The sequence below is a fragment of the Chanos chanos genome, chromosome 5 (assembly GCF_902362185.1).
Source record: "Chanos chanos chromosome 5, fChaCha1.1, whole genome shotgun sequence".
NCBI lineage: Eukaryota > Metazoa > Chordata > Actinopteri > Gonorynchiformes > Chanidae > Chanos > Chanos chanos.
In genome coordinates this window covers 8938279-8951341 of record NC_044499.1, presented here as the reverse complement: position 1 = coordinate 8951341, position 13063 = coordinate 8938279, and the positions used below count along the sequence as shown (strand labels likewise).

At 38.5% G+C, this 13063-nt stretch overlaps 1 protein-coding gene across 2 annotated transcripts; it reads left to right on the top strand.

Moving 5' to 3' along the window:
* Positions 1-9252: 9252 nt before the first annotated feature.
* Positions 9253-11298, top strand: oprk1 (opioid receptor, kappa 1). Of its 2 annotated transcripts, none has more exons than XM_030773622.1 (3): positions 9253-9497; positions 9994-10346; positions 10763-11298. In XM_030773622.1, the coding sequence occupies exons 1-3, from the start codon at positions 9253-9255 to the stop codon at positions 11296-11298; spliced, it is 1134 nt and encodes a 377-aa protein (XP_030629482.1). The 2 variants fall into 2 exon arrangements, with proteins under 2 accessions (XP_030629482.1, XP_030629481.1); XM_030773621.1 differs by having other exon boundaries at positions 9994-10363; positions 10774-11298.
* The last annotated feature ends 1765 nt before the right edge of the window (positions 11299-13063 follow it).

The window sequence follows — 13063 nt, the reverse complement described above, 5'->3', positions numbered from 1 at the left end:
TTGTATCAGCTGAAAATATTTTCACTTCTGAGACAAACCAAATATCTTATCAGGCATCTCTTAGGTGATATTCTGTAACTATATCAAAAATTAAGTTTTATTTTTCTGTTTTGTTAGCTTATTGTTCATCTAAACAAGTTTCAAAAGAGACAGCTACTCAGTTGTGTATATTACTGGGAAACTTTTGCGTCAATCTGATAACTGGGTTTACATAGCAGCGACGTGGATCTCAGATAATTATTATTCATGGAGAGAGGAGTTCAAACACAGAGGGTTAAATGTGTATAAGACCTGACAGTTACTAATCCACAATCACATTCATGCATTTTATTTATTCATAACCTAATTCTTTTAGGTGTGTTACTTCAGTGTGTTCCACCGTTCATTATTTTATCTACACTGAGACGGCTAAAAGAAACAAAACAAAACAAAAAATGATTTGTAACTTAAATCCCCGGTGCTTAAAGGAACACAGATTGATTTCTCTCACTTCACTCAGACATAGGCTGCGTGCGGTGATCCCTCAGTCACGAAAATGCTTTAATCGTATTATTCCTCCCAAGGTCTATATCCAGTTCCCAATTAAATCTTATCCTTTACATTTCCTCCTGAATTAAGACACGATGTGGAAAAACTGGGTCTGATCTGAATGACTGCAATGTCATTGAGCGCGGTACTGTGTCACGTCTTTGTCCCGCTAGGCCCGGGGGTTGAACGATTTTAGATCTCCTAGACATAAGATAACACATAAGTAGATTTGTAGTGTTGGCAGAATATCAGTGTTTACTTCACACAAAAGCTGGAGCTGGAGAACCATGGGTTGTCACTTCAGTTGTTTGATTTCCTCATCGTTCATGTATTCAGATTTTTTTTTTTTTTTTTTTTTGGACAGTTCTTGATGATACATTGAGATAGATCTCTTAACTCTTTGCACAACACGTCTACATACATGTTATGCATCAGCTGGTGATTTTTTTAAATGTGGATATTGTTAGAAAGTCATGGAGATGTGATAACCTGTGGGATACGTGAACTGTAAAAACTGGCTTGTGATATCATTGCAACATCAATTTCAAATCAGTGTGTGTCCCCAAAAAATCTATTACATTTTCTGTTGGGGGAAAAACATCAGGCTCAGATGCAGGCTCTGGGTAATTTGGGTCTAGATACTTTGGGTGTGCCGTCCCCCCTTTCTCTCTCCATCTGTCTAAATGGAAAACAAACTAATGTTCTGGATATATCAGTGAGCCAATAGGTGGACACTCCATGTGCCCTGCAAATACCCTGGTAGAAATAACCTTGTCTCTCTAGTAATCACACTTTCAGCCTGAGCTGGATTCCCCCTGGATATTAGCTCTTTTGACTGCATCATTAAAAAATTGCAATCTCTCTCTCTCTCTCTCCCTCCCTCTCTCTCCCTCTCTCTCTCTCTCTCTCTCTCTCTCTCTCTCTCTCTCTCTCTCCCCCCCTCTCTCTCTTTCTCTCTCTCTCTCTCTCTATCTATCTATCAATCCTCTTGTAGAAAACTTGTATGTTATAACATGTATCTTGTTTCCCTGTACCCTTTGTAAACAAACAATGGATTGTTGAAAAAATGAGGAAGTTTTGGAGTGAATAGCCAAGCCCGCTGCTTCGCTTCGTTAATCTGCTATTATAACACTGTTCAACTTACATTAAATAATCACAATGACAATATCAACTACATAATCGCTTTACATAACAACAAAACACTCGGTGTCATTACCCAAACTCTGTGAATTTACATAAACAAACGAAGTAGATTCTCCAGGGGGGATTTTTATTTATTTATTTATTTATTTATTTATTTATTTATTTATTTTTGGGTCATCATTTTGCAGTCGACTGCTTCTTTCCTGTCAAAAAACGCTAGAACGACAGTCCCGAAACCAAGGACCCTCCTGCTTCTTTCAGCTCACCAATGTGGATGTACTTTGGTTTTGGCACGTCTGACGGCAGAAATCTTTTCATTTCCTTGATGAAGAACCTTTAAAAAAAATACTAATGTTTACATCTCTTCCACTCATTGTTATGAAGAAGAGCCTTAAGATAAATGTTACTCGTTTAGTTTTCTTACGTTCATTTTCTAAAAGAAGAATCTGAAAACAGGAGGTACTGAATATTTATTTTGTTATCATTCTCATTTTTTTTTTTGAAGAGCTGCGTGGCTGTTTGCATTCAATTTGTTTTCTTGACTTAAATCTGTACATATATAAAACAAATGAAAAACTGAAGTTCTGGTTCAGTTTTCTTTCAGCCCAAATTGTGATACAAATGAAAACACATGGCCAAAACCTGAGGTACAGATGAACCGTGATTAGGGTCTAATTATGTCCCAATTAGTTTCATATTACAGTACCATGAAAACATATTGTGACATTGATTTTATCTCATTCGAACTTCTCAAGATGTTTCAAATTGCTAAGCCTAATTAAAGAGGCAGTTCTGAGAATAAATAATGGGTTCTTTTCTAGATTTCATGAAGCGATTCATGTAAGCAGAGCATTGGGTTAAAGTTTATTCTTGTTACATTGGCTGAATATAATCATATTTCCTGTGTGGTCCAATAACATTAATTTGCAACGGTAATGTAAATCTTGTAAAGCGGGTGTCCCTTCTAGACTTGAGGTCTTACGGATGTGAGGGGACTTCTCTAAACCAGCATGAAAACAAGGATTTTGGATTAGCTTCTGTTGGAGTTACTCCACATAAAAAAAAATCATTATCTGTATTCTTCTAATCAAGTGTTGTCTCTGTTACTAAGCCCCCCCCCCCACCCCAGTTTGACGCAGTATCTCATTGCATTTCAAAAATTAAGCAGTGTTGGAATGCAGAGCTGTATAAAATTCAGTGTCAGTATTTCTGTATTTGAGTGATATTTGCAGTGGCTCATTCCTCCTTATGTGACACAGAAGAGTGTGAATAAACTTAAAAAGATCCTTCTGACAGACCCCTCTGAGGTTCATTTATTGAGGAATACAGCAACAATTTTTCTGATGGAATAAAAAAAGGGGGGGGGGGGGGGGGGGATCTTTTCTCCCCCGAGACCGGTAATGATAAATATGTCCGGTTTTCAGTTACTCGCATGAACTAGAGAGGGGATACATTCTCTTTGTGATTTTCCTTTCAAATATTGTATTTCTATTCATTTTATTTTACTTACAGCACGTTCCAAGTGCTGCCCCAATACTTGTGTGAGTAAAGATATGAACGTCGACGTGACCTTCAGCGCTGTCGGATTTATGGTTTCTTTATTCTGGGATGACAAGGTAAAACACATGTCCACAATCACGGAGGCACCATTGAAAAACAGTCCCCAAACAAGTGTATTTGCTGCATGTAGAGGAAGAACAGGGATTTGATCAAGGCTGTGAAGAGCAGCAGCCAGCTTAAGCCATGGCTGCGTAACTCTGGTGGAATATTATCGACTCGGGGTATTGACCAAATCACTCCGCCCTTGTTGACACAGGTTACCTGTTGCCATGGTTACGGTCAAAACAAGAACAACTCAACAAGAGTGTCAAGAGCAACTCAGTTCCATTCTAACATTTAAGAGAGCCACAAATGGTGTTGCATTGCATGTACCGGGATGCTGCTCTGCAGCTTACAATGTTTTTTTTTTGTTTTTTTTTGTTTTTCTCCTGAAGCTCTTTGAGCGTTTGTCATATAGCATTTGTCTATTCCAATCAAAATATATGGTACGGTGCACAATAAGCTTTCAAGTTTGCAAACATTTTCCAGTTCAATATTTACCCTTTAATGCCACACAACACAGATGACATGGTCACTAAGGGACTTTGGTATGGATTTGACATAAACATCAGGTAGTAGGAACTCAGTGTCCTTAGACATCACAAAAGGTTGCCAAGGACTGGTCACTGCCCTTTCGGAAACCTCTTCTGAAACCATGTCTTTATGACTCTGCTGACACATTCTCCCACTGAAACCTTTGCCATTAGAGGCTACTGTACCTCCAATGATCAGATGCAATTCAAAGATCTAACAATAGACTTCATATTAATGCACTTTTCTTTTTTTTTTTCTTTTTTTTTTTGATGAATCCCTCGATGTGTCTGTCTCGAGTCCCGTCTATCCAATTGAACACCTTCACGCTGAAGCATTTAATCAGTGAATAAATGAATCTGACATTTTTTTTCCACCATCTCTCAGCTCCTTTTCAGCAGGAGATCCCATTCAGCTGATTGCTGATATCAGGCACCTTTATGTGACGTGAGTAGTAAAACGACTATTGCTCTGGGACCGTGGCCTCGGAGCTGCTTTATGAATGAGGGACGTATGTTGCAGAAGAGGGAAGACTGACAGAGTTACTGATCTTCCACAGCTGTACATTTGCATTTAAAAAAAAAAAAGAAAAAAATCTCTTCACGGGTTTCGCGGCCTTCCAAAAGGTCATCGAGATTTACATGTTCGCGTCTTAAAAGAATAATTTAACAAAGAGTTCTTCACCGAACTCCGACCGTGTGGTCTCAACTTCTTTGTTGTGGCTAACCCCCTGTCCACATGCGTCTACACCCCTGCAATCTGTTCACACTGCACCAGGAAAAGGGACAATATAAACCTGTAATACGAGTCTGTGCCATTGCCTTGATTTAATGTTCAGTTTTCCTTACTCCAGGTCTGTAAGCTGGGGCTTGATTATTGCACCGTCAGCTCTGAGTTTATGGACAACTTCAGTCTTCCCTGCTAAGCAAGGGTGGTACAAAACTCAACTTTTCATCAAGCTAACCTGAGAAAATAACCGAAAAGAAAAGCAAATGTTCTTTGCACCATACATACAATTTAGCTTACCTATACTGCCCCATAATATACCATTCTGTTACTTTCCATTTAATTCAGTTCTGTTCAATAAGGCCCAACAACACAAAATACAATAGTATACAGACTTACAGTAATTATCCATAGATGTATTGATCTGACAGCACCGCTTCTTCATATGTTAGCTGACTGCTTTCATATTAATTGCCCTCTTTAGACATTGCATCTATGAAAACACACTGTAATGCTTGAAATATGAGAGAATGACTAACGATTTGGGTCTAAAAATTAATCTTGGAGCCTTTAAGGTTATAATCCCATCTCATAGAATCAATGTCCTCTAATGTGCACTTTTTTTGTGTGCTTTGAGATATTGGCAGTGGTTATTAGTTTTCTTTATAACTGAATATATATATTTTTTTCTGTGGTTGTAGCAACTTTAGTTTTCCATTAAAAAAAGTCATTATCAGTTATGTTTGATGTGGTTTTTTAAAAGCTCAGTAATCCTTAACTACGTTAGCTGATCAGTTACATGTTCGTCAGCATTATCCCATTTAAAGAGCTCCTTTGTATTTGGCTTAAATGCCCTCCTTTGCTATTGTTTTTCCATTAAATACTACTAATAAATTTGATGTTTTGAGAGTCAGGAACAAATTCTACTGTGCAACTGTTCTGTGGTTAACTGTTATTAACATAGAGACTGCTGTTTGGGATTTATCCATGTTGCATATTTGATATTTCTTGCTTTGTGGTTTTTGTGATCTTTGTCTGTTTCACTCTGTTTCACGCATCCCTACATGTCTCAGGGTTAAGTGAAATTTGGAATGAATCATGCACTGTGAGCTGTGGCCTAGGTCTTAATAATGAAACTTTTGTTGTCATGGTAACTCCATGTCTCTAAACAAACTACAGCCTGTCTATATATCCTTATTTTCTTACTTCAAGGTCATTGTGGAACAGTACACTCCTACACTTCTCTCTCTCTCTCTCTCTCTCTCTCTCTCTCTATATATATATACACATATATATGTCTGCCTGTCTGTCTGCTTCTCTCTCTCTCTTTCTCTCTCTTTCTCTCTCTCTCTCTCTCTATATATATATATATACACATATATATGTCTGCCTGTCTGTCTGCTTCTCTCTCTCTCTCTCTCTCTCTCTCTATATATATATATATATACATATATATGTCTGTCTGTCTGCTTCTCTCTCTCTCTCTCTCTCTCTCTCTCTCTCTCTATATATATATATATATATATATATATATACACACATATATATGTCTGCCTGTCTGTCTGCTTCTCTCTCTCTCTCTCTCTCTCTCTCTCTCTCTCTATATATATATATACATATATATGTCTGTCTGTCTCTCTCCCTCTCTCTCTATCGCTCTCATTTTCTCTGTTGCTCATGCATGCACACTTAAAAAGTCTCTTTTGATCTCCTCAGCACTAATAAATCACATGCTATCTCTTTTCTTCTCTGGCCACTTGGAATAGCATATTCGTTTGGGCAAGATGAATAGCAGCAATTGAAAATCTCCCTAATCTTCAAACTAATCTTTACACTTTCTCTTGCTTCCTTCTTGTCTCTAATAATGATCATTATGCTGTTTTTTTTACATGAAATTCCAGGACAACTGGACTTGATGCCGTATTTTACTGCTCATTCCTGAAATATGCATAATGAATGATCTAATGAAATAAACAATGCAATTATTGTTGCATGTGATCTGGTCATACAGGACTCGTACATACAGAATTGTGCTTCTTGTCTGGGTTCAGAGCATTTTAAATGAAATGAAGATTTGTTCAGATATTCTAGCCATTATTCTTTCTCAACAAGAGCATCAAAACTTAAATATGAACACACACACACACACACACACACATCACACATCTACATACAGCATTATAGTGATAATCTTGAATTTAGGCTTGTAGAGCTTTGTTGTGGGGGGCGTTTGACTACAGCCATGAAAATTCTTCGAACACCTGAGCCATTTGCCTTAAGTTATGTATGGCTGAAATACATTTAGTCCTCTTCATGGTAGGCTGAGCTGCTGCTCTACTGGCTTCCACCACTGTAGTCTTTACCACTTTTACAATACGGGTGAAATAAGGGCAGTGCAGTCTTTCAGGTCCATTTTCAAAATGTTGCTATCAGTAATGTAACAGGTTCTCTCTGGGAATTCCATTACTTTAACTCAAGATAAAGGTGTCTGAATTTATTACCAAGCCCTTTTCTCCCCTTCTGTAGACCAGAGATACCTCAGTAAAAACAAAATTGTATAATGATGTCATTCTGTGTCCTTTAAAGAGTCCTTGTATGTGGCATTTTATCATAGGATTCAACACAAATACAGAGGTTCATTTCAAAATCATTTACATCAAAGCACCAATGGAAAGAGACAGTCGAAGCAACAATGCACTATACTGAAGATAAGATGACTGAAGTCCAATATGGATTATGGAGAGACATGTTTTCACTCATGCATTAAGTGGCTATGTGCAAAAGGCGAAATTTAAAAGGGCACTAACCCCAATGAATCTCTGATCGTTTTGACAGAGCAAGTAAAGTTATTCAGTGCCATCTAAATGAATTGTATGTTGGCTCTTGACTCCATTAAAGTTAAATGGAATTTTAAAAGAAAAGCTACATAAAGTCGCCATGCTACAGACTACTCTTCAGGATTTGATGCACGGGAGTAAAAACAAGAAAAAAAAAAGAAAAAAAAGAAAAAAGAAAAAAGAAAACAATCATGCCAAGAAGGTAATACCTGTCCACGTCTCTTAGCAACATGTGAAGCAACTCCACATTATCCGAGAGGGACAGCGAGAGCGTGAGAGAGAGAGAGAGAGAGAGAGAGAGAGAGAGAAAAAATGGAAGCTCTGAATATCTCACACAAATGTATGTGCCATATGTTTATAATGTCCATTAGTGGAAAGAAAAGACTATATTCAGGTGGCATCTGATCAATATTGCAGTGTGCATAAAAACACAAGAGGAGCCATTAGTGCCCTTGATCTTGCTCTGAGCTGAAATGCTGAATTGTTCAGGCTTGTTATTGTTTTTCCCTCTCAGTTCATGTGCTGAGGCCACAATTGCAGCTTTCTTTCTACTTCCACATGTGGGCTAAGTCAGTGTTATGTCCCTCTCATCGCAGGGAGACAAAGTAAAGCCATTGTTCTTGTGATGGGAGAGTCTATAATCCAACATCAGTCTCCATGTGAACATGGAGAGTAATACCATGTGAACATGGAGAGTGGGATCACAGGACTGCATAGACCTGTGTCATTTTTCATTGAGGTTTTCAGCTGATTTTTTGTCTCTCTTCGATAGATGTGGCCACTGACGTATACCGCGAATGATATTCTCTAGAAGGAACTCTATCTTATGTCAGAATGTTCAACCCGCTTTTGGCTAATCAGGACGTCATTAAAGTGTAAACCCCACTGACCACTGACAGCGTCTAAGGAAAAAAAAATCATTGACGTTTTTTGAGTCTGGAATTTTTTTTCAGTGAAAGCTTTGAAGTGCTCTCGCTCTCTCTCTCGCTCTCTCTCCTCGTGTGTATGTGCGCGCGCGAACGCGCTCTTGTGTGTGTTGTTGGCTTATGGTTATGTGCAAGAGTAGCGTTAAAAATCCTGTACGAAACCTAAGCAAAGAAAGTAACTATCTTTAAATGAACTTTTCTGCCATAAAAAGACAGAGAGACGGCAGAAAAAAAATGAAAAGTACGGAGAGAAGGGGAAAAGAAGAAATCCTGCGAGCCCAGTTTAAGGTCAATTTCTCATAAATACTGATTCCTTTGGTTCCGTTCTAATTACTGCTCACAAAGACAGCGATGAAAAGCATGTATGTACAGAAATTATGTATTTATGACACTCTGTCATCAGCATATTTTAACAACACATACACAGTATCCTTAAGCTTGTGCTGGATACTGTCACAGCGCAACTCTGATGTCATACGGAACGAGCGGCAGAGGTAGGGCGCACTCGTGGGGTGGCAGTCATCAACTGACTTGGTGCAGGGCATCGAAAACCGCGCGCTGCGCCTCAGTCTGAAATAATCCAGTATTTTTTTTGGAATCCATAAAGTTTAGAGATCTTGCATTTCAAAACGAAAGAAAATAGAAGGAAAGACAAAACTACTTTTGCACAACGAAAGACTCCAAGGTAAGCTGTCTATCTCTCGCGTTGGGAAGGCTAGCGTGGAAGGTTCACCTTTGTGTGTGAAACGCTGGTCAATATCCCTCATAATTTTAGATGTTAACATTTTTTTAAATAATTTGATATTTATAAGATATTTTACATATTCGTTTTTTTTATATTTATATGACGGCACGTTCCTTTTAATATGTGCATTTCATGTTACATGATGCTTCAACATATCATGGCGAGCATGAAACTTTTTCATTAATTTGTTATTTTGTTTTCAGTTTTGTACAGCACTATGGACAGCAATGTGTTTCAGATATACAAGGAAGACAAATGTCCCTCGGCTCATCCAGCGGAGTGCTTACCAAACTTCACATGGCAGCCTGGCTTTTCAGATATCTACAATTTCACATCTAATGGAAACTGGACAAACGAGCCAGAGCCTATGTCCCCTATTATACCCATCATCACCGCCGTGTACTCCGTGGTCTTTGTGGTAGGACTGGTGGGAAATTGCCTGGTGATGTATGTTATTATCAGGTAAGAAAGAATGTTCTGTCCACTATGGTAAGATGTGTGTGGCTACCTTATTTAAAGCACTTTCATTTTTTTAAGAGTGAAATTCTCGGGTGTTAGATCATTACAGTTGCAGCTTTCAAATGGCTATTAAACTGTTTGTATTAACGTAGAACCTCGAAGGTATGAAAGTATGAAGTGCGGCATAAATTTCTGCATAACGTGTGTTGAATGTCTGACGAGCGGTTGAAGAAGCAAACTTCACGGAGCGTTCCGTTTGTAGAGACTTTTAGCACCTTCTAGTGGATATTGTCTCGCAGACTGAATAGGGCCGAATAGCACTGATGATGATGATGATGATGATGATGACGATGACGATGGTGATTATTATTATTAGCTGTTGTTTTTCAGGATTTTCACATTCTGATATCTATACAAGGTCGTATATCATTTAAAGAGGTTTTTTTTGCTCTTTTTTCTTCTTTCTTTTTTGATTTTTTTTTATTTTTAAATATGGTAGATACACAAAAATGAAGACTGCAACAAACATCTACATTTTCAATCTGGCTGTGGCAGATGCTCTGGTGACTACCACCATGCCTTTTCAAAGTGCCGACTACCTGCTCAATACCTGGCCGTTTGGTGAGGTTGTCTGCAAAGTGTTCATCTCCATTGACTACTACAATATGTTCACCAGTATCTTCACTCTAACTATGATGAGTGTGGATCGCTATGTGGCAGTGTGCCACCCAGTTAAAGCCCTGGACTTCCGCACCCCGGTCAAAGCCAAGCTCATTAACATCCTTATTTGGGTGCTCTCTTCAGCAGCTGGAATCCCTGCAATGATCCTTGGGAGTACTCAAACCAACAATGGTATTTTATTCCTGCATGCCACAGTGGTAGAAAAAAAAAGGCTTCGTTTTACCTGGGGTTAGCCAAAGCTAGCATGCTAAACAGCTGTTATAAAATTCTTTACCATTTGTATTTATGTTATGTATTCACACTAGTTTCATTTAACAGTCCAGAGTAAGTTTTCACAGTTTCAATATTTTATATGCAGTTCAGTATTACGCTTTTTCACATTTATATAAATAAAAAAAAAAGAAACAAAATTATGGTTGAAACTGTTTTAAACTGAATGTTTAAAGGGGTAAAGATCTATGAGATTCACCCATACATATGAAATCAAGGACACTTTCTGAGTGAAAGATGTATACAAACGATGCCATACTATACTTTATGTCTTTCAGTAAAATAGATGGTAAAGAGTTCCCGTGTCTATGTCACAGGTACCACAGAGTGTGCTCTGCAGTTCCCAGACCCCTACATCTACTGGGACACCCTTATGAAGATATGTGTCTTCATCTTCGCCTTTGTAGCACCCCTCCTCATCATCACAGTGTGTTACACCTTGATGGTGCTCCGACTTAAGAGCGTTAGGCTGCTGTCCGGCTCTCGGGAAAAAGACCGCAACCTGCGGCGAATCACGAGGCTTGTCCTGGTGGTGGTGGCTGTTTTCGTTATCTGCTGGACGCCCATTCACATCTTCATCCTGGTCAAGGCGCTCTTGCCCGGAGTCCCTGAGACCACCGCCGTCATGGCTGCTTACTTCTTCTGCGTCGCTCTGGGCTATACTAACAGCAGCCTCAACCCTATCCTCTACGCCTTTCTGGACGAGAACTTCAAACGTTGCTTCAGGGACTTCTGCTGCCCTGGTCGGACCTCCGCGGACGGACAGGGCGTGAGCCGAGTGAGGAGCACCATCCGAGAACACACGTGCCCAGCGGAGGGCAGAGGACCAGAGGGCCACGGCAGGCCTGTATGACTAGCCGTGGAGCTCTCCTCCATCTCCTGTCATGGTGGGGAGGACTCTAATGACCTTGGCTTAACACAGATCACCACTGCCATCTAAAGAGCACGCTGGGCTATGGGAAGAGTCTATGAAAAAGGCTTGTGATTTCGTTACATGAGTGAGATTCGAAATAACAGGGTATATTATTATTTCCTATGTGTTCTCCAGTGTTTATTAACCTAAACCAATACAGGATTGAATTCATGTTCAAACTTTACTCTTTCTGTTATGGCATTTGTTCTTTATTGTTATCTCTAATTTATTGATAGAGGACTGTGAAAAACTTTTTTTCAGATCTTCTGGTGGTTTTGGACAAGGCTTTAACAACTACTCATTATCTTCTTATTTGATATTTGAGGTCTGTAGAGCCGGTGACCAATAATTTAAGATAAAATAAGATTCTTTACCACTTATTTGACTTTTTATTGATCTATCATGTCACATTAGTGGCATTCAGTAAATCTGAACCTGAAATGCAGTACAAATGACATTAAGGTGAGGAGAACATTGAATTAAGCAAAATATATACAGAATGACCTGTGTATGATTTTCATCTGGACTCTCACTCTTGAAGGAAAGTTTAGTTTCTTCAGGCTTTTTCTTTTATTTCTTTTTTTGTGTCCCTGATGAAACATAATAGCAATTATGCCATCTTTAGATGAAACTAATTAACAAAACATTTGCATAACTTAATGCATTGGCATTTAGAATGTGTGAGGTCTTTCACAGTTTGTCTGTCTCAAAAAAAGGGAGAAAAAAGTTTATGCATTTGAGCAGAATGTGTGAACTCCTTTGAGGCCTTTGTTGCCTCCAGGGAAACTATACATGTATGTATGCCCGTAAGTGAAGATGTATGCAGTCTGAGAATAGAGTATATTCATCAATGCCCAGGGTACACATCTTTGGCCCTTGAGTCTATAAATTGTCTTGGATTTTGTTTGACTGAGAAACTCAGGAATGTTCTCCTGGCTGCATATCAATCCTTGGGCCATGTAAACTGTGTTACCTTTACTTTATTTCCTCTACTGTTTTCCTTTAGTGAGTAAAAATGCAGTTCATGACAGCTTAAAATTTAAGTTAAATTCTTCTTCTTCTTCTTCTTCTTCTTCTTCTTCTTCTTCTACTTCTTCCTCCTCCTCTTGGTTAAAATACAAAGTGAGGCAGCACATCTAGCTCTAGGTGTTAATGCATTATTTGCAAGGGTTTTTATTTTCACTGTTTTGTTTAATGCTTCTTTGTCATTTTGTATATATAGTGCCTAACTCGCTGCTGTGAAATGGTTTTATAGTGGACCACAGGGCTAGTCAGATTGCATTCCCATAAAAATCACTAGATACAAGGTCATTGTGTGTGGTTTACGATACCTAAAAACCATTTCTAACAATGTACCCATGTGACTCATTTCTCTGAAAAAAAAAAACAATTTTTCGACTTTTTTTTTCTTTTTTAGATTTCTGCTTACCTGATAAAACATCCTTAGTTAGGGTGGCGCTGTAAATTTTGGGCAGAGGGCTGCATGACACTTGACAAAAGAATTGAGTCTATAGTCAAGTTGTTCATGCGAATTGTATATATACATATTTATATAAAGAAAAAGATAAATAATGTTTATTTGCATTCTGTATCAGAGGAATGCTATTAAATTCAAAATCTCTCTTGCCATTAAACTGTCATTAAAGACTCAGTCTCAGTAGCTGGTGCAACCTGTAATTTACTCCAAATAGTGTAGAGTGTGCTG

Excerpts from the sequence above, each read along its gene's own strand:
- oprk1 (XM_030773621.1), top strand. The coding sequence starts at position 9,253 with ATGGACAGCAATGTGTTTCAGATATACAAGGAAGACAAATGTCCCTCG. Across the intron at positions 9,498-9,993 it reads GTGATGTATGTTATTATCAG|ATACACAAAAATGAAGACTG; the intron begins GTAAGAAAGAAT and ends TAAATATGGTAG. Across the intron at positions 10,364-10,773 it reads ATGGTATTTTATTCCTGCAT|TGTGCTCTGCAGTTCCCAGA; the intron begins GCCACAGTGGTA and ends GGTACCACAGAG.